Here is a 22,056-nt window from a genome sequence, read left to right on the forward strand (position 1 = left end):
AATGTAAGGGCTTCTTTATTTTTATTTTTTTTTTGTGGTCATATTTGTATATGTGGGAGCAGGGGACAGAAGGCAACATTCAGGGTCATCCTCAGGAGCTGTCTTGTTTCTTGAAACAGGCTCCCTCACCAGGACCTGGGGCTTACTGATTTTGTTAGGCTATCTGGTCAGTAAAGCTGCAGTGGATCTGCCTTCTTTGCTTTTCCAGAGTTGAGATTACAGTTGTATGCCACCACACCTGACCTTTTCCATGAGTGCTAGATATCCAATTTGAGTCAAGGTGCTTGTTCATTAAACACTTTAGTAAGTGAACTACCTCTCTAGACTGTAGATTATTTTTGATGGTCAGATGTCCAAATTCAGAGATACTTAAATTTGCTTCCTTTGATTCATTGATTTCTTTTAGACTAGTTTTCTCTCATCATGTAGCTTAGGTTGGCTTCTTTGATCTTAATAGTTTGTTAACTTGGTCAGTCTCCATGTTATTAGTCACTGCCACTACCTCCTTTTCCCTTCTAACACATTATCCAGCTTGAACATTGTGTTTTCTTTTTTTTTTTTTTTTTTTTGGTTTTTGCGAGACAGGGTTTCTCTGTATAGCCCTGGCTGTCCTGGAACTCACTTTGTAGACCAGGCTGGCCTCGAACTCAGAAATCTGCCTGCCTCTGCATCCCGAGTGCTGGGATTAAAGATGTGCGCCACCACGCCCGGCCCTACATTGTGTTTTCTAATATGGATGCTCTTAAAGCTCAGAGCAAACCTCCTGCTCACCTGTGGGTGTCATTCAATCTTACTTTTATTCTTATTTCTCACTTTGGACAGCCCTTTTAGGCATATAGCCAATCTCTGGTAATCCCACATGTGCTGCACTTCTTACACAGATGCCCTCCTCATTCTGCTCAGGATCTATAGTCTTAGATAAATGCTTCTATAACTGCACATATTATAGCTCCATGCTACATTTTACTGCTCTCACACAGGCATAATCTTCATAGCTCTCAATACTTAGTCTTGAGCAACTTTCTCTGTAGGTATCTTTATTACTATTTAGGCTCTGGTGCTGTATGTAAGGTGCCTCCAACATTCATACTTCCTATTGCTGTTCTATCTCTGATATCCATGCTGCTTTTCACACTCATTCCCTCATGTATCCTTCTCATGCTGCTTAGGCATTTACTTTACTACCTGGGCTGAACTATCCACTTATATGTCAATTCCCAGTAGGTATTGGAGTCCAATGTCCATTTGAATCATCTATAAAGATTCATTCTGCTTGGGTCTTACCCCACCCCCCACTACACACACTATCCTCTTACACAGACATTGCTTCATATTACACAGTCTCTGTACCTGGATATCTTTCCTCTCCTTTCCCCTCAGTTGTCCTTTCTTCTTCTAGCTTAGGCTTTGAAACCACAAGGATCTATCCTCCCATAGATACCCTCCTCTCCCTACTAAGTTTCTGATATCTTTTCTGGGTCATCTGACCCTTTTTTTATTTCTGCTTCACCTTGGTTTGGTTTTATTGTTTGTTTGGTGGCAGGGTTGTTCTTTTCTGAGGCAAAGTCTTGCCACATAGCAGTCCTGACTTAGCATCCTTGATTTCCTGCCTCAGCTAGCTGAATGTTGGAATTATAGGCATTCACTACCTAATGCGCAGTTCATAGTTTGAACAATCTTACAAAGTATCTATACAAGACTTCTAGAAATTATAACTAAGCCTTAAATGTTTCATAAGTCATTTTATGACTTTATTAATTAAGAGTTTTGTTTCTTCTGGTACAAACTTAAGTTAAAAAAAAATAATATGGGGGCTGGAGAGATGGCTCAATGGTTAAGAGCACTGATTGCTCTTCTAAAGGTCCTGAGTTCAAATCTCAGCAACCACATGGTGGCTCACAACCATCCGGAACAAGATCTGGCGCCCTTTTCTGGAGTGTCTGACGACAACTACAGTGTACTTACATATAATAAATAAATCTTTAAAAAAATAAAATAATAATATAAAGGGTCCTGGTGACTTGTGATTGGTGAAGTGCTTTCCACACAAGCATAAAGACCTAAGTTTGATCTTCAGCATAAAAAGCTGGGTGTGCTAGCATGTACCTGTAATCCTAGTAACCTCATGCAGGCAGAGAAGGTAGATTCTTGAGATTCACTCGCTAACCAGCCTAGTGGAATGGGAACTTCAGATTAAATGAGTGAAAGATGAAGGAGTCAACTAGATCGCTCAGCCTATAAACACCAAGCCTGATAACCTGAGTTTAATCCTCAGAACTCACAAGATAGGAGATAACGGAGATAACTGATTCACAAAAATTGTTCTCTGACTTTCACACACTCATCAAGATGTGTCCACACATACACACAAAGTAAATGAATGTAATAAATAAAAATCAAAATGGAGAGCAAATGAAGGCACACAACATTGACCTCTTCCTCCACAAGTTCATAGACACATGTGAATACATACAACCTCTCCCCTACCTGCCCTACTGCCACTTAGCAAAACACACAAAATAATAGATTTAAAGTGTAGGTGAGGTTTTTTCTTTTTGTCTTTTTAGTTTTTTGGCACAGTTTTCTAGCCCAGGCTGGCTTTGAACTCCCTGAGTAGTCAAGGATGATCTTGAACTCCTGTCTCCTGCATCTACTTCTAGAGTGCTGGAATTAACAGGAGTGTCACCAGGCCAGGTTTATACTGCTTTGGGGATTGACTGTACCCTAGGCAATTGCTCTACCAACTGAGCTATATCCCCTATCCTAAAATAACAGATAATTAAAGAACTGGCTAATGTCTATGGAACTCATTAGTTTTCTAACCCCGCCCCTCCCAATTGGTATAAAGTGTACTCTTGTATATTATCTAAATATGTTATAACACTAGTATGTTTGTAAAAGTAATATGAATAAATACATATTTGATAGCAAATTAGTAAATTGCCTTATACTTAAAAACCAAGAAAAATTTGTTAAAACAGAGTATCACCTACCAGTTATTCTTGGACTCTATAATCTTTGAGAAACAAAATATCCACTGGACCTGTAGCCAGTACATTTTTTCCAGTGGAGATGCCAAATATGATGACTATCAAGGGTGAAGTGTTTCTTGTTTTTAAACAAAATGAATGCTAACTCTTCAGTGTAGAACTGTGTTGGCACACTGGAGATGTTAGGACTTTGTCATAGAGTGATAAAAGGAAACCTTAGCTTGGAGCTTCACCTTTTTACTGAGCTCAGCAGTGAATGGAGGAGGGGAAGAATAAGACAAAGACTTCCTAAGCATTTTTTGATTGGGGGGGGGGTGTTAAAGCAACTTTCTATGCTTAATGGTAGTTTCATATTTACAAAGATGGCAGATGTTATTTTATTTTCATATTTAAAGTGAAAGGGTTTACAAGTAGGTTTTTTTCAGTGTGTTATCTATACCTGATGATTGGGCATTTGAGGGATAATCAAAGAACTTCTACTGTGAGAATTTCTGTTATTTGTATAATAGTACCTGCTTGGGGCATTAATTCATGCTTTTTTGCTTTTGGGGAGGAGTGTTCTTTTTTTGTTTTGTTTTTGTTTGTTTGTTTTTCAAGGCAGGGTCTCTGTGTAGCCTTGGCTATCTTAGACTAGCCCTGTAGACCAGGACAGCCTCGAAATCATAGAGATCTGTCTGCCTCTGCTTCCTGAGTGCTGGGATTAAAGGCGTGTACCACCACTGCCTGGCTTTGCTTTGCTACATTTTTAAGTACATTAAAATTTTTATGTGTATGGTGTTTTTGCCTGCATGTATGTATGTACACATGTCTCCTGGTTCCTGAAGAAGCCAGAAGAGAGCATTGGGTCCTCTAGAACTGGAGTTATAACTGTTGTGAGCTGTCATGGGGTGCTGGAAATTGAACCTTGGTCCTCTGTAAGAACAGCCATTACTCTTACCTATTGAGGCATCTTTCTTGGTCATATTTTTAAAGTATTCTCAACACAAAGTATCATCCATCTTTGCTTGGCATGGTAGTGTGCACCTTTAATGCGAGCATTCTGGAGGCAGATGGATTTTGATGAGGTCAAGGCCATACTGGTCTATATAGCCAGTTCTAAGATAGCAAGAACTACACAACAGGGAGACTAATGTTTTAAGACAGATTTTCACTTTGTAGCCCTAGCTCTCCTGAACTTGCTATACAGACCAGGGTGATATTTAACTCACAGAGATCTCCCTGCTTTTCCATCCTTTCTACCACAAGTGTTTTTGTTTAGTTGCTTGCTCAACAATTAAACAAAAATGCTTGTGTGTGTGCGTGTGTGTGTGAATGCCCTTCTAACCAGAAACATTTCACAAAAACTGTTTCCCCCGCTGTTTTCATTTCTTCATAGATATAAATCAATATTAGTTCTTTCAACTTGATTACCTGAAAGTAAATCAGAGATTCTTGAGAAAAGTTACAAAGAAAATAAACTTTCTAACAATTTTGGAGTTTAATCTAACCCCAAAGTAGTTGAATTCCCTAAGTCAATAAAGGTAAAGACTAATAATCCAAAGAGGAATAATCTAGTTCTGTGCTCCATCCTCACGTACAACCTTTATTGTGTGTATTTATTCAATACGGTCTCCTGAAAAGAACACAAATGAGTCGACTGATCCAGTTTGGTATTTTATTATCTATCTATCTATCTATCTATCTATCTATCTATCTATCTATCTATCTATCTATCTGGTTCCTTTGTCCTATCTCCGCATTTCTTTTTTTTTAAAAGATTTTTATTTATTTATTATATGTAAGTACACTGTAGCTGTCTTCAGATCTCATTACCGGTGGTTGTGAGCCACCATGTGGTTGCTGGGATTTGAACTCAGGACCTCCGGAAGAGCAGTCAGCGCTCTTAACCGCTGAGCCATCTCACCAGCCTTCCTATCTCCATATTTCTTGTTTTTGTTTTGTTTTGTTTTTTGGTTTTAGTTTGGCTTGGTTTTTGGTTTTTCGAGACAGGGTTTTTCTGTGTAGCCCTGGCTGTCCTGGAACTCACTCTGTAGACCAGGCTGGCCTTGTACTCAGAGATCCACCTGCCTTTGCCTTCTAAGCGCTGGGCTTAATATGTGCACTCCAGTAGCCACCACTGCTGCCTGGCTAATCTGTTATTATCCAGCTGTGGTTTGTCTTTCTAGACTCAACTAGAGACCGGGGATATAGGGCTTGGAAGACTTGTCTTTTTCTGAAATGAGTAATGACCAACTAAAGCTGTAGACAATGGTACTTAGAGCACAGAATGCCCACCTAGGAAGGGGAAAGAAACTCAGTTCACAGTAGCCACAAGGTGGTTCACAACTATCTCTAACTCTAGTTCCAGGGAATCCAGTGCCTTCTTCTGATTTTAGTGGGCTCTTGTATTCACATGGTACACATACACACACTTAGGCTTGCTCATGAGTACACACACACACACACACACACTCACACACACACACACCATTTTACAAACCACAGTTTCAGCCAGGCATGATGGTCCATGCCTTTGATACCAGCACTTGAGAGACAGAGGCAGGTGGATCTCTGTGAGTTCAAGGTAACCGTGGTCTAAAAAGTGAGTTCCAGGACACCCAAGGCTATATAGAGCAATACTGTCTCAATAAACAAACAAACAAACAAACAGTTTTTCTTTCCCTCTTACTGTGTATGCCTCTGGGTAAGATTTCTATTTTGAGCTTGTTATGCACTGTGGTGAAACTTCTTCAACCCCTTCATAGCAGCACTGAAGAATAAAGAACTGAATTGACCCAGAAATAATCTGTAACTAAAGTGGATCAATTAAAATTTGTAGAACAGGACCAAGCAGACAAGCCAGCCAGCTCATTTTGACATTGTTGTCTTTGTAACTAGAGACATTATTTTGAGTACCTGAAAATGCTGATTTCATTCCTTCTTTTCCAGTTAGTCTGGGCCCTTACATCAAATTCTTAGTCTTCTGAATATGCTCCCCAATCTGCTCATTTTCTTTCCTTGTGCTCTGGTACCAGTCATGTGACTGGAGGGACCTTTTGTCTTTACTTTGATAGAAATCTTAAGTAGGTAAGGAGAAGCACTTTGTGTGCTGAGCTTTGATGTCCCTATGTTTTGACAGCAGTGAGGTGGCAGCAAGCAAGCCAAAGCAATGGTATTTGGCGCCCTCTAGTGTTATAGCTCCTGTGCAGACTTCAGATGGAGGAGGTGAGGGAGCAGATAGAGGTGGGAGGCTGAAGGAGAGGAAGGGGAAACTGTGACTGGGATGTAATATATGAGACAACAAATTAATTTAACAAAAGGATTATATAATAAAAGAACAAATACTGGCTAATAGGGATTCACAACCTTCATGATGCAGTTATTTTTGGGAGAATAAAATTCTCAAAAGAAAGAACATACTCATTTCTTGTACATGTTATTGACTGACTTTCTTTCAAAAATTTTTTCCTCCCTACAGAATCTGTCTATGATCTTCTCCCAAAGGAGTTACAGTTACCTCCACCTAGAGAAACATCTGTAGCATCAATGAGTCAGACAAGCGGTGGTGAGGCAGGCTCGCCTCCTCCAGCTGTAGTTGCTGCTGGTATGCATTTCATTTTACTTCATTAATGAAAACTAGGGTACTATCTGGCCAACATGAACAGTATTGGAAAAGTTTATATCAAAAAGAGTATGATTTGAGGGTTTTAGACAGGTCTAAAGACTTTACCCTTTACGTTGAAAGGTTTTCGGTGTGTTTTTTTTTTTTTTTAATATACATACGTGTATATATATGTATGTATCTTAAACTTTAGTCCATTTGTAAATGCTGTCTCCTAAAGTGGACCTGGTCTTCAAATATGAGACCCAGTTTAAAGTGACTTTGTTGAGTGCTCATAAAACAAATAAACACCAAGCTATGGCTAAAAAAATTATATTTGACCTTTTATTTAACAATTTTTAAAAAGAAATATTTACTTATTTTATGTATATGAGTACACTGTAGATGTCTTCAGACACACCAGAAGAGAGCATTGGATCCCATTACAGATGGTTGTGAGCCATCATGTGGTTACTGGGAATTGAACTTAGGACCTCTGGAAGAGCAGTCAGTGCTCTTAACTGCTATTTCTCCAGCCCTTAACAAATATTTTTAAAGATTTGCCCAAAGGGAAAAATATTATATGATCTAAAAAAGGACTCAAGCTGTCAAGTCTTTTTTCTCTTTATAGCATGTAACTATGACCTTTTTCCTATAATTAAAAAATAAATAAATGTGGCACAGCCAGAGCTACATAGTGATATGATACACACACACACATACATACATGCACACAAATGTGTGTATGTATGTGTATGTATGTATATATATATATATACCCTGATATTTATTTTAAATTCAAGAAAAATAGTGTCCTAGTTGAATATAATTTTTATGAAATATATTCTCTGTAGTCTCTTGTAACAATGAAACATATTAAAAATAATGTTTGAAATTTACTAGTTTATTTTCACTCAGCTCTCAAATCATACACTTTGTGAATACATTAAATTGGTTCAAACTTTTACTTTGAATTAGAATTAAAAAATTGACAAACTAATAAAGTCTTGATTGGTAATAATTTAGTATGAATGCTTGCCCAACTATAGCACCTTTTTTTAAAGTTGGGATTATAGGTTTCTAAATGTATTTGCTTTAGAAAAATGAATACATTATGTCTACTTTTATGAAGTTTTATCTGTCCTATAAAGGTTTCTTGCCTCATGATACTTATCATCTTTTAAAATGGTATTTAAAGTCCATCAAAACATCATTTCCAGTAAGTTCTTTTAATTTCACCAAGAGAAGGCTGTAGTCTAAATGACAGTATTAGTACTGTGTTCTAGCTGCAGGTGTTTAATTTCTTATATACATTAATCTGTATGTCATTAACAGTGCTGAAAAGTGAAGTATGAAGCCTTCATGCTTGAGGGCAGGAAAATTTTAAACATATCAAAGAAATATTGGCCCCCCTCACTGTTCATGTGTGGCCAGACATTTTCTAACAGCTTCTGTGGATTTAACTGTGAATTAGTGAGCTTTTTATAATCAAATTGATATGATGATCTGGCTCACCTCAGATCTACCAGATTCTAAAGTGGCTCTGAATATCTTTGGGGAATTTGAAGCTTTAAATCTAGTTTTAAAAGACTGAATCGTATATAAAATAGAAAATATTTTGAAGAAGTATTGTTTCACTTTAAATCCACATGTAGAAATTGACTAACTGATTCCTTTTGTGTTTTGAGATTGTTTCTGTAAGGACATGTTGAATCTACATAGAACTACAAGTCTGTTTCTTCTGTGCTTTTTAACATCTGTTTACAGTAGATCCAGTTCCTTTTAAAAGCTGAAAAAAATAATAGCTAAGTTTAGAAAAAGTACATGTCCCTTTAAATAATACCACATTTTAGTAGTTCTTATGTATAAATATTTAAAGTCCTTGATTTGGGGTCACTAATGAAAAGTTTTCTCTTCCTGTATAGTTGAGAAAGTCTTTACAGGTAATTACATTAAAAGCTATGAATTGAAATATGAAAATAGAAAATTTGACCAAAGGAAATACTCTAAACTATCTATATATGTACATAAATGTATTTATATTTGTGGCTCTGAGGATTGAACTCATGGCCTCATACATGATAGGCAGGTAGGTGCTCTACCACCAAGACACATCTGCATCCCAGTAAAGTCTTATTATCTTGAAATCATTGACATAAAAATAGTGAAGAGAGTAAAAAGACAACTTTTAAAGCTTTCTTCTCACAGAAAGTTTCTGTGATTCTTGTAATTAATAATCTTTTAATTTACATATTTACTTTTTAGTAACCAACATAGTTTATTCTATTTTCCAATGTCTTATTAATAGAAAAGACCCCTTTAATGTACACCTTTACAGATAAGAGTTTAATTTACAGAGTAATAATTGTAAGGGCATCAGAATGTATCATTGGAGTCACATTTTTATTATCAGATTGATAGCCTTGGTGATACAACTATCAAAAGAAAAACTGGGAGTATTTTATCAAGTTTGGCTTCTGGTCAAAAGCTTGGTAGCTAGGGAAATGCACATTAATTTAAATATCTGATGTTTTTTAAAAACAAAAATCTGTAGCATTTGCTGTTTACATGTGAAATGCATAAAAATGATGACTGTTGATATAGTTAATTCTTCAGCGCTTTGAAGGAGCTGGATTGGCTGCTGTCAGGTAGGAGGGCCTGGTGGGGACAGACTTCTAGTTCTGCCATAAAGGTTTGTGTCACAGATTTTAAATCAGTTTAAAGTTTTTAAAAAACAATTTAGAGACTGGGAATATGTATGTTCATGACATTCTTTGTTATTTAATTATTAAAAATGCATTTCTCAAATTCACCAAAGTAGTTTTTCCTCCTCCTGCCTCGCATATTACTGAGGGCATAAATCAGTGTGATGCCGCTGATCCACAATCCAGAATCCTGGGTAATAGGATGTTTCTCAGCCCCTTGTAGATCGTTAGGATTTTGATTTTTATACTATTATACCTTTACATACTCTCTCTGCTCTGTGAGTTCAAAGGTTAGGATAGAGAAAGATGAGGGCAGGAGACACAGTTTCTCTTGGGTATGAAGACAAGGTCAGACAGAGCCTTTCATTAGTTTAAAATTTGTCCACCTTTGTATTTTTAAGAATTCTCTTGGGAAGATATTAAGAATTTAAATTCAGTATGTCAGTGGATGATAGATTCAGAAATAAGAACTTTTAAAACAGTGTTCTAGGCTCTGTAAATAGCTATGACAGAGGCCATTTTCTTAAAGAAAAAAAAGTCAATGAATTAATAGTATTAGCAAAATGAGGAGTTGACCAAGAGAAATGAAAGTTACAGCAATCAAATATTTTAGTTACATGTTTACAGTTTTTAATCCTGAGATTTACTTGTTTACAGTAATAAATCTTTCATGGAGATGAGTGTTAATCTATATTGTCTATACTATGCCAGGTAGTATACTTATAATACCAGCATTTGAGAAGTTGGGAGATTAGTAGTTCAGAGTCAACCTCTGCTACATAGTGAATTTGAAGCCAGCATGAGCTACATGAGACCCTGTCCCTTGCCCCAAAAAATTAATTTGCAAATTAATTTGTTTGATTTTATTTGGGGATATTTGATTGGCATTATATCTCTTAGATTATATTTGGGATAAATTGTCTTCAAACTCCAGAGGTTCCTCCTGCCTTTGCCTTTAGGATGCTGGAATTAAAGTAGGTATGTGCCTTCTATCCTGTGAATAGTTCATTGTTTAGCTCAAGAATTTAAGTTAAAAAATCTATAGAATCTATGCCTGCCTGCAAGGATGACTGCTAGTTTGAGGGCAGCCTAGGTTACTTAAGAGTGTCTTGCCGGGCAGTGGTGGCACACGCCTTTAATCCCAGCACTCGGGAGGCAGAGGCAGGCAGATTTCTGAGTTTGAGGCCAGCCTGGTCTACAAAGTGAGTTTCAGGACAGCCAGGGCTATACAGAGAAACCCTGTCTCGAAAAAAAAAAAAAAAAAAAAGAGTGTCTTTATCTCAAAAAACAAACAAACAAAAATAACAACAAAAAAAAGGTAACCAAAGAATTGATTAAACTATAGGTTTTATAATTCAGTGGAAGAGACTTAATAACCAGTATACAATTCATTGTTTTCATAAAATTAGTACTTTACTTTGAATAATTAAGTTAGTATTTATTTTGTATGTGTGTGTACAGGATCTTTGTAGCCCAAGCAGGCTTCAAATTCTCTGTATAGACAAGCCTAGCTTGGCCAGATCCTCTTGCATCTGGCTCTCAAGTTCTGGAAGTACAAGTTTGTCTTTTTTAGAAGCAATATAGCCTCAGTACACTAATACCTAAGGCATCTTTTTAAAACATGTATAGGTAGCTATACTCATAAAGCAAATACAATAGAATCTGTTGAGGCACAGGGAGATGGTAAAGTGCTTGAAAACCTGAGTTCAGATTTGCAGAACCCATGGTGCAGTGGTACATTTCTGTAGCCCTGGCCCTGGGCTATGAAAAGACAGGTAGATTTCTCAGAGGTTCCTTATCCAGCCAGTGTAGTCAAAAACAGCAAGTTTCAGGTTCAGGTTTAAAAAAAAAAAAAATCTCAAAAAAATAATAAGATAAAGTGATTGAGGAAGATAATCCTAATGTCAGTGGCTGTTCTCTATACACTCCCACACGAGTGAATACCTTCCCCACCCCCAGTACATCATACATATACGGTCCTTAATAAAGGACTGTATTTTTTTTATTTTTGTATTTTAAATTCTCTTGCTTTATGGGTTTTTACTCATGATCAGTTTTGAAGAGGCCTACCCATTCCCCAAGTTTCTTGACATCAACCTTAATTAGGTTTATTTGGTTCTAAGTATAAAGAGCCTTCACCAATTTGGCATACATGGGTTCATCAAAGTTGTATGTTAGCATGCAGAAGTTGGCTTTGGCTCTTGTCTAAGGCTTTAAAAGCTTTGACAAATCATGCTCTTGTAGATGAGGAACAGCAGTCTTGAGCTGCTCTGGTGAAGCAATGCTAACATCCATCACATATCCAGCCACACTGCCTTCCTCAGCCACAGTGGGGAGCTGATGAGGAAGCAGAGTTTTGAATGTGATAAGGCAGTGTCATGGAACGGGCCAGAGTATGTGTAATTTAAGTTTGTAATTTTGTATAACAGCTACAATATAGACTTTGTTTTGTTTTGGTTTTTTTTTGAAAGAACCTTACTAGATAGTGCTTTGAATTCTGTACTATGGCATTTAATAAATTTCAAGTAGCCAACACATGTTTCCTACACTGAAGCAACCTGTCGCGTGAGTGTTGCCTATGCTATAGGAAAGGACAATAGAAAATCAAAGGTCTGTAATCAGAGAACAGCTATGCTTTAATTAATTCACTTTAGACCTATCTAAATTAAAACCGTAGGAATTTGGGCAGTGATAAGGCATGTCTTTATGGATATCTGAGTTTGAGGCCAGCCTGGTCAAAACAAAATCTGTCTCAGGAATTTGTTTAATTAGCCATCTGACATTTTGGCATAAACCTGTAATTGGGAGGCAGAGATAGGAGAATCTCAAATTTAAGGCCAGCTGACATGTAATTCAGTGGTCCAATTTATACCTAACATTTACATGTATCTGAGATCAATATTCAGTATTAAAAATAAAGAAAACAGAACAATAGAAAGACATAGGAATGAGGTGGAAAAACATGTTAGAATTGTACTGAACAATGTGTATATCATTGAATGTAATTACATCTCAATCCTTCCAGCTTCAATTACCTTTTACTTTCTTAATGAGGTTATTTTACTCTTTGATGTATGCTAGGACAGAGTTTCTTAAGCTTTTTTCACTCATAGCCATGATAGACTGAAGAGATTTTTTTTTACTCAACCTTAAATAGATACATGAATAAATTATATATACTAAGTACAAATATTTACTGATTACAACTCAAATTTATTTTAAGGCTATTTTATATTTTAGTTCAGTAGAGGGCTTATTTAGTATGCTCAAAGCCCTAGGTTTAATCCCCTGTATCGCATAAACTGGGCCTAGTGGCATATTCCTGTAATCTCACAGTTTTGGAGGTGGAGGTCAGGGAATTAGATATTCAAGGTCACCCTTGTCACACAGTGAGTTTGAGGCTAGTTTGGGCTATGATAAGACATCTCTGTCTTTTAAAAAGATATGATAGGGGCCGGGCATGGTGGCGCACGCCTTTAGTCCCAGCACTCGGGAGGCAGAGGCAGGCGGATTTCTGAGTTCGAGGCCAGCCTGGTCTACAAAGTGAGGTCCAAGACAGCCAGGGCTATACAGAGAAACCCTGTCTTGAAAAACCAAAAAAAAAAAAAAAAGATATGATAGTTTTGCAAAGTTGATTGAACAGTTAAAAAACGTTTTTAAACTATGTTTTATTCATAGAACTAGCAACCTCTGTTTCAGAATTTTTAAAAATTATTTATTTTATGAATTGAGTACACTGTAGCTGCCTTCAGACATACCAGAAGAAGGCATCGGATCCCATTACAGATGGTTGTGATCCACCATGTAGTTGCTGGAATTGAACTCGGGACCTCTGGAAGAGCAGTCAGTGCTTTTAAACCACTGAGTCATCTCACTAGTCCCTCAGCATTAATTATTGAGATAGGTCTTACTATGGATCTTAGGCTAGCCTTGTACTCACAGAGGTCTGCATGTCTTTGTCTCTTGAACTCTTTACTCCAGTTGTTTTGTTGAGACCCTTTCACACTATTTCAGGCTGGTCTAGAACTCACTATGTAGCCTAGGCAGGGATTTAACTCATAGCAGTCTTCCTGCTTCAGCCTCTAAAATGCTGGTATTATAGGAATCGACCACCACACCGTGTTGATTACTTTTTAAAGGGGTATATAAGGAAGTATGTAGCTATTGATGTGACAGAGAAATTAAAGATAGGGATGTCTGGGGGGGTGTTGTTTTTGCTTTGTTCAGATTTGTTCAGAATATGTCTCCTACTTCTTAATATTTGGGTAAAGGCACAGCCTAAAATTTAAAAACAGCCATAAAACAAACACATAAAAAAAGAGTATTCTGGCTTATGGATTAGATTGCATTTATAAACAGTAAAATAAATTGGTGAATATGAGTTAACCAAAGCTTTGAGTAAAAAATTTTTTACATGCATTTATCTGTTAATAATTAAATTTTTAAAGCTTACATTGATTATTGTAGCATGTAAACTTATTTTGGGTGGGAAAAGTACATTCGGGAAGTTGAAACTGTTTTAAACATGTAAATTGATCAGTCCTACAATTTTTTTTGTTTTTTGTTTTTTTTGTAAAATAATCTGGATTGCTTATTTTATATGCTGGGATGCTAGTTGTTTTTCTATTAATGCACTTAACTTGCATTCTAGCTTCGCCATTCAGAGACAGGCATCGTGTGGTGGGTTGTATGACAGTGTCTGTCAATAGTGAAGACAAATAGTACCAGAGACACTTGACCCATCCAATCTCACCCAGGGTCTAGGTCGGTCTCGTTTTCAGACTTCTTCATAAGTCTTATTTTTCTTTCTTTCTTTCTTCCTTCCTTCCTTTTTGTTTTTTGTTTTTATTTTAGTTTTTAAATAGTGGGTTGATACTGATTAAAACTAAATTTGTAAAGTTTTAAACTTTACATTAGTGTTAGAATAAGAAGAAATGTAGAAAATGAAGGTTGGCATGTAAGGTGTTGACAAAGCAGGTTTGCAGCCACTTTGTGTCTTCCATGTTTCAGTCTATTGGCAACACAAATGTTGTTCTTAATTTTTTTTTCTGAGAAATGTCTTCCTTCTATGATCTGAAAATATGTTCTTACATGGTGACTTTTATCAGACAAAAATGATGAGTTTTGAATTCATTGTTACCAGTAAGACAAATATTACTCCTCTTGAAGAACTCTCGATATGTTTTAGATCAGAAGCTGTACAGGTGCCTTGGTTGTTTTTTAGGAGTATTTCTGGGTAGGCAGTCGCCTCCTTCTCTGTTCCACTATTGGCTCACATAATGCACTACAGAAGTTCATGGGCTTTACTGTAGTGACCTTTTAGATAATTCGACTATTGCAGATAATTGAAATGTATAAATACACATGTGCATTTAATTGTTAGTGTCAGATCTGAACTCAGGGTCTTAGTTAAATATCATTTATGAAATGTATTTTAAGTCAGTGAAACATGTTTATTTGTTTTGAGGACCTTAAAGAATAGTTCTGGTTTGAGAACACTCTTTAAGTGTTATTAGATCCAGATAAAATATAAGCTCTTTTTAATGTCATTTTAAGCACTAAAATGATATGGTCATTAAATAACTTGTAGTTGACATGACATACCTAGAACTAACATCTTCATTTTAAAGTATAGTTTAAGCAAGGAATATGTAAAATACCCGTATGTTTCTCTTATGTGATAAAACTTAAAATCCAGTATTTATTTAGTTAGTTTTTCATTTTGTTTTGTTTTGAGGCAGGGGCTCACTATGCAACCCTGGCTGTCCTAGAACTTACTCTGTAGACCAGGCTGGCCTCAAACTCAATAGATCTGCCTGCTTTTGCCTCCCAAGCACTGGGACTAAAGGCATGCACCACCACCTCTGGCTTGGTTTTTTATTTTATTTTTTAACAAATTAAATATTTGTATGTTCTGGCAATCTTTTTATTCCAAGTACTTTAAAAAATCATAATGGGCTTTAGTGATATGTCAGTTCTCTTTGTTGTGAAATGGGAAGTGAAGCCAGGGCATCATGAGTAGTAAGCATTGCTTTGCCACTAAGCTATATATAATCTTAATACTCCTTCATCAATAATTAAAAGAAGCCTTATAGGGCCAGTGAGATGATTCAGTAAGTATAGAAACTTGCCACCACACCTGACAACTTGAGTTGGATCCCTGGAACCCACATGGCAATTTGGTTCTCAACCCAACTCACACAATTTGTCATGTGACCCATATATATATATATGCAATGGCATATGAACATACACATGAGACAACACATACAAAACAAGTAAATAGGTAAATAAATATAGCAAAATAAATCTTAACTTTAAGAAGAATAAGCCATATGTCCAGTTCGTCGTGGCTGACATTTAATTTGCAAAAAATAGAATTATAGGCATGATGTTAATGTTTCTCTTTTTTTGTTGTGTTTTAATTGTTTTTGTTTTTGAAAGTCATTCTACATTGCTCTGGCTGTCCTTGAACTTACAGAGACAGACCTGTCTCTACCTCAGCCTCTGCCTCCCAAGTTTTGAGATTAATGGCATATACTGTTGCACACAGATTCCCTTCATTTTTACATTTTAAAATTAATATAATCCTTCTGATGTTATAAATTTTCACTAGTTATTTATGGACTGGTAAGTTAGTTTTCCTATTGGTTTGAGATATTCTTGGTGGTCACAGAAAGTGTTATAGAAAATAGCATATATAAATTAAGCTAAATTCAAAATAGTTATTTTATAAAGAAAATAAAAAATGTGTTTATATGCTACTTAGATGAGAAAATAATTTTCAGAAAAACTTCCAGTATAAAAGATCGGTAAAAGACTCAAGGAACAAATAAAATTATATAGTTAATCATGGAAGTACCTTATAACTATTTTGCTTTATAAAGAAATAAAAGCAGAGTGCTCTTCTAAGGGACCAGGGTTTGATTCCCAGTACTCACATGGTGGCTTGTAACAATCTGTAACTCCAGTTTCACACAACACAATGCTCTGTTATGGCCTCTGGCCTCTGTAGGCACTTCAGGCACATAGTACTGTGATATCCATACAGCCAAAACACTCATACACATAAACCTATACACTTAAAATTAAAACAAATCTTTTTAAGAGAAATAAAAACATATTAAAACATTTATTTGAGGAGTTCTGTATTTTTAATATGCAGGAGTTAGTTTAACAGAGACTGAACATTACTGACAGATAAAAATAAAGACTTCGCACTGATTAGGGAAGTGGGTACCATATTTCTTTTCTTTTTTTTTTTTTTTTTAAAGATTTATTTATTTATTATATGTAAGTACACTGTAGCTGTCTTCAGACACTCCAGAAGAGGGCATCAGATCTCATTACGGGTGGTTGTGAGCCACCATGTGGTTGCTGGGATTTGAACTTCGGACCTTCGGAAGAGCAGTCGGGTGCTCTTACCCACTGAGCCATCTCACCAGCCCCCATATTTCATTCATGCAAACTTATAAATAAAAATGAGTATCCAGGGCCAGGATGGTCATACACACCTGTAGTCTCAGCACTCAGGAGAATGTGGCAAGAAGAGTGTATGAATACAAGGCCAACCTGCACTACATAGCAAGACCTTGACTCAAAAAAACAAGCAGTAGGAGGGCGGTGACACATTCCTTTAATCCCAGCACTGAGAGGCAGAGCAGGCAGGTAGGTCTCTGTGAGTTCCAGGTCAGCCAGAGATACATAGAAACTGCTTTAAAGATATCACACACACACACACAAATATATAAGCATATACATACATATATGCATACACACACACACATATGCATACACACACACAGGATTTTATTATCACTTCAGTCTATAGAATGCCTTTCAGTTCTATAGAATGCCAATTAAGGTGTTTCTTGTGGGGTTTTTTTTTATTTGTTTGTTTGGTGTTTTGTTTTGGAGTGATTATATGATTTGACAGAAAGATCTTTTACTTAAGTATATTTATAGTATTCCCAGAAATAATTCTCTGTTACTTTTCTGGGAATTCTTGAAATTGACAGGTTAGGGGCTGGTGAGATGGCTCAGTGGGTAAGAGCACCCGACTGCTCTTCTGAAGGTCCAGAGTTCAAATCCCAGCAAACACATGGTGGCTCACAACCATCTGTAATAAGATCTGACTCCCTCTTCTGGAGTGTCTGAAGACAGCTACAGTGTACTTACATATAATAAATAAATAAATCTTTAAAAAAAAAAGAAAGAAATTGACAGGTTAATGTTTAGAAATCTAAAATGTCCTTGATATTGTTTCTATATTTTAGTGAATTAATATTAAAAATTTGTTGTGATAAATTTAGGGTTAATATAAATATATAGTTTCATACACACACATATTAGGAAAGACTGTTGTAGCATTCTCTGGGGAAAGAGCAAGTAGTTGGCTCTAAACTCTCAGTAATTTATCTGTATCAGGTACTGCTACTGTAATGCTATACAATCTAAGCATTTCACATTTTAGGTGCTAAATCCTTTTTAAATCTCTAACCCTATATATTTGCGAATCTAACTTAATAAAATTCAATATTCATCTGACTGCTTATAATTAAACTTCCCATGATCCCCTCTTTAAGTTCAGTTATTTTACTAGTACAACAACTCACAGAACTCAGCAAACACACTTACTGGTTGATAATAAATAGTATATTAAAGCATAGAAATGAATAGACCAATGAGCTAACACATAGGAGAAGACCTAGAAGCCTTGGCCTCCAGTGGGAGTTTGTGCCTCATTAATAGCATGTGGTAGTTCTATTCACCTTCCTACACACCTGAATTAAGTTTGTTTGAATTTTTATATAGAAAAAAATTTTAAAGAGGCTTCATTGGCTGTTTATCAACCTAAACTCCAGCTTCTCTGCTTTTTCGGGCATGATTGATTCTTGTGGCAACCACCCCCCTTCCCCCATCTTGTGTTATTTAGCAACTTCACCCAAATTATCTTATTAATACAGTCTCAGGTGGTTGAAATGTGCTTGTTATAAATTAAAACCAAAAAATAAGAACGACCCTGTCCAAAAATAAATAAAACCCATCCTTCACCTTTATCACTATGAAGTAGAAGACCAAAATTTTAACCACAGATACTTATTGCTCTGTTCAACTTAGAAAGTTGCTAGGAGCTGTAAGCTAAGAACCCTGGGTCTATATATAGTCATTGGCAGGGATCCCTGAAATGTTTGTATTCTGCATTCTCATGTGCATGGTACTTGGACTCAGAGAGGAGGGGTTGGGGAAGAGCTTTATAGAAATACAAGTTCACAGCATTCATAGTGCATGCTTTGTGTGAGCCACTGCAAAGAGTGCTTGCTACCTAATAGGATTTCTCTGAAAATCAAGAATATAGACACACAGAAGCACAAATTTTAGTTTCATTTTGGCCAATAGTTGGAACAGATGGAGGAACATTAGATATATCTTTCCTGTTTCGTCCAAAATGATCATGGTAGTATTTTTCCAAAAAAGAAAAAGAAAAAGCTATATTTAAACCCAAAGTGGCTACAAATCAGCTCCTAAACTGTCATTGACATTAGCATCTAGATTTTGTAGTTTTTACAGATCTTTAAAAATATTTATTTCCTAGAAAACATTGCATTAATGCATGATACAAATTTGATAAATTTTTCTTTAAATTGGAATGCAGTTTAAAAGTGACTGAATTTTCTAATTTCAGCTACTGCATTTGACAAGGATACAAACTAAAAAGTGGAACTGGTATTATCTACTCCTTCAGGTTCTTTGACATATGATAGTTAGGAGAAAAATTTAGAGTGTGGCTTTATATAGATCACATTATGGGTGGCTAACATGGCTGTGCTCTTCAACCTTGGCAACAATGAGAATTTTTTGTTATTTCAAGTAATTTACATATTTTGATATATGCTTTCAGTTGAGTTCAGTTAATTTATAGCACAGCTTTTTATTATCCAAACACAGACTTCCTTACATTTTAGCTCTATAATTGGCAATGAATATTACTATTTCAATTTAAAATTTTATTGTGCAGTTTTAAAACTGTGGCATAAGTGGTTGAAGATACAAAATTAAATTTAAGCATTACCAATTTTTACTTATGTGCACATTATATCTTGAACATGATAAAATAGTATTTGTGAGATTACAGGTAACTTCCAACCTAAACAATAGTTGTGTGGCTGGAGTGATGCATTTAAGAACTAAAGTAGCAGTGATCTCAGCTACTGCTACTGCAGTTTGCTGCACAGTCTGGGCTACAGAGATTTATTTAAATCTGCTTTTTTCCCCCCCTGCTTGATAAGTGATTTAGTTTAAAATATTTTTATAGGAATTCTGACATTCTAGAAAATTTCATGCCTACTTTTTTGTTAGGCTTTGAACAGTAAGATTTGCTATTCGCTACCATACTGGAAAAGGACCTGATAGTCACAATTAAGCAGGCCTTTTAAAAAGAGAAGTAATGGACAGGGATAGCCAATTTTTGAGCACATGAGAACTTTATAGGAAAAGTCCATCTAGCAGCTACCCTGGTTTTGCTTTTTATTCATTCTTAAAGGATAGATTTTTTTTGTTGTTGTTGTTGTTACTTGTGGATTTGATCTGCTATTTCCAACCTTGAGATTCTCAGTGGCCACCCTGTAAGCAAGCCTGATCCACACCAAGCCTTTCTCAGCTTTATTCTTGTGGATTTTACAGTCAGTTCTAGTGATGTACCAGTTCCATTTTGCCTCCAGTTCAGTTGATTATCTATATTTTTCTCTATTTATTTTTCATTTTATAATTGGTATCTGGAATAATCAGCAGCTCTTTTCTCATTTATTTTCTCATATTTTTATTCCAGGATTTGCCTCTGAAGCAGGGAGTGTCTGCATTAAAAATGACCTGTAGTTCTCTGCTTCATAGGTTAGAAACTTATTTTAATATTTTGTGGCTAAGCACAGTCCCACTTTTCAAATTCTATAATGAATTATTTAATTGGCATTGAATGTGGACCACAAGCATATATGTTTCATATTGGGGTTTTCTGTATTACTTTAAATGATCAAAATTCAACAGAACGTTCAGCTGAGGCAATAAAAGCTTTATTCTTGCTTTACAGCTTAAAACACCAAATTAGATTTTTAAAAAATCTATCAATTATAACAAAAGTAAAATAACGCTATTTGGGCATTTTTTCAAAAATTATATTTCTAGGCTTTATATTGCTTAAAGCATTTATATTCTAAAACTTAACCAAATTCCAATTATTCTTTTGGGGAAAGCAATCAGTTCACAAATCACATTTTCATTGGGACTGCTAGCCAGCCTAGGTGAAAACACGTCTAGTGTACTTACTCTTGGATTATACACTGCAGATGCTTCTTCAGCTCCCTCCTCTTCCTCCATGGGCGGTGCTTGCAGCTCCTTTACCACCTCTTCCAGCCCTACCATTTATTCTACCTCAGTCACCGACAGCAAGGCTATGCAAGTGGAGAGCTGCTCCTCAGCCGTGGGGGTAAGTAACAGAGGGGTAAGTGAAAAGCAGTTAACCGGTAACACAGTTCAGCAGCATCCATCAACCCCGAAGAGGCACACAGTTTTGTACATCTCACCACCACCTGAGGACTTGCTGGATAACAGTCGGATGTCCTGCCAGGATGAGGGGTGTGGATTGGAATCTGAGCAGAGCTGCAGTATGTGGATGGAGGATTCCCCCTCCAACTTCAGTAACATGAGCACCAGTTCCTACAATGATAACACTGAGGTACCTCGTAAATCACGAAAACGAAATCCAAAGCAGAGGCCGGGGGTCAAACGACGAGATTGTGAAGAATCTAATATGGATATATTTGATGCCGACAGTGCCAAAGCACCTCACTATGTGCTTTCTCAGCTTACCACGGACAACAAAGGCAACTCAAAAGCTGGAAATGGGTTGGTATCCACATTTTTTAAAGTTCTATCACCATTATGCAAAACAAAAAAGTAAATCATTCCCAAATTTTCTTAATTCTCAGCTCAAGTTTGCATATAAAGTAAAAAAATGCTAATTTTATCCTTGAAGTACATGATATTTTAACTTAAAATAATCAAATTTTACTAGAAAAATAATATAAAATAGCAGTAGATTATAGCAAAGGAATTTTATGCATATGGTTAGGCATAGAGGAAAAGATAATCTGTTTTGAAATAACTTAAACTTCAAATGAACTTATATTTTAAAAGTATTTTTAAAATATCTTTACCTGCAGAAGTAAGGAGCAATATAATAATGCTATAGCTAAAACACCTTAGTGTTCTCCAGAAACTGATTTGCTCTTCTAGCAGTTTGTTTCATGGGCCATTCCCTTAGATTTTTCAGAGAATTTTACATTATATTCTTGTTTTTTGTCTTTACTTGATAAAAATAAGAAAACAAAAGAGATGACTTAATTCTCATTTAGGTTCATGTGCTTGAATTTTTTTTCCTTTGTACAGTGTGCCAATTTGGGACTTTTAAAGAAATTATTACTCCCCCCCCATTCTGTTTCTTATTTGAAAAATAATGAAACAGAATTGTGGTACACATTTGAGCTTTCTGTTCATATGTGCCATTGATGCACTATTCCATGCTATATAGATAGATTAATATGATATACTTTAGGATTCCTTTTGGTTTTGGGGGGTCTTAGGTTCTTGGGGGGTTTTTTGTTTTTGTTTTTGCTTGTTTGTTTTTGGAGGTCTTTTTTGGTTTTGGTTTTCGTTTTTGGTTTTTTTGAGATAGAGTTTCTCTGTAAAGCCCTGGCTGTCCTGGAACTTGCTTTGTAGACCAGGC

The 22,056-nt window shown here is 36.1% G+C and overlaps 1 protein-coding gene across 16 annotated transcripts in view; it reads left to right on the plus strand.

Annotated features, from left to right (window-relative positions):
* Nfat5 (nuclear factor of activated T cells 5) overlaps positions 1-22,056 on the plus strand; it is an 86,083-nt gene that overhangs the window by 24,757 nt on the left and 39,270 nt on the right. For 5 of the 16 annotated variants that reach the window (XM_006531192.4, XM_030243679.1, XM_006531191.4 and 2 more), the window contains 2 exons: positions 6,448-6,573; positions 20,618-21,176. In XM_006531192.4, coding sequence (XP_006531255.1) covers positions 6,448-6,573; positions 20,618-21,176 — 685 coding nt within the window. The other 11 variants (XM_030243682.1, XM_006531194.3, XM_030243681.1 and 8 more) reach the window with 8 other exon arrangements.

This window comes from Mus musculus, chromosome 8, assembly GCF_000001635.26.
Source record: "Mus musculus strain C57BL/6J chromosome 8, GRCm38.p6 C57BL/6J".
NCBI classification, from domain to species: Eukaryota; Metazoa; Chordata; class Mammalia; order Rodentia; family Muridae; genus Mus; species Mus musculus.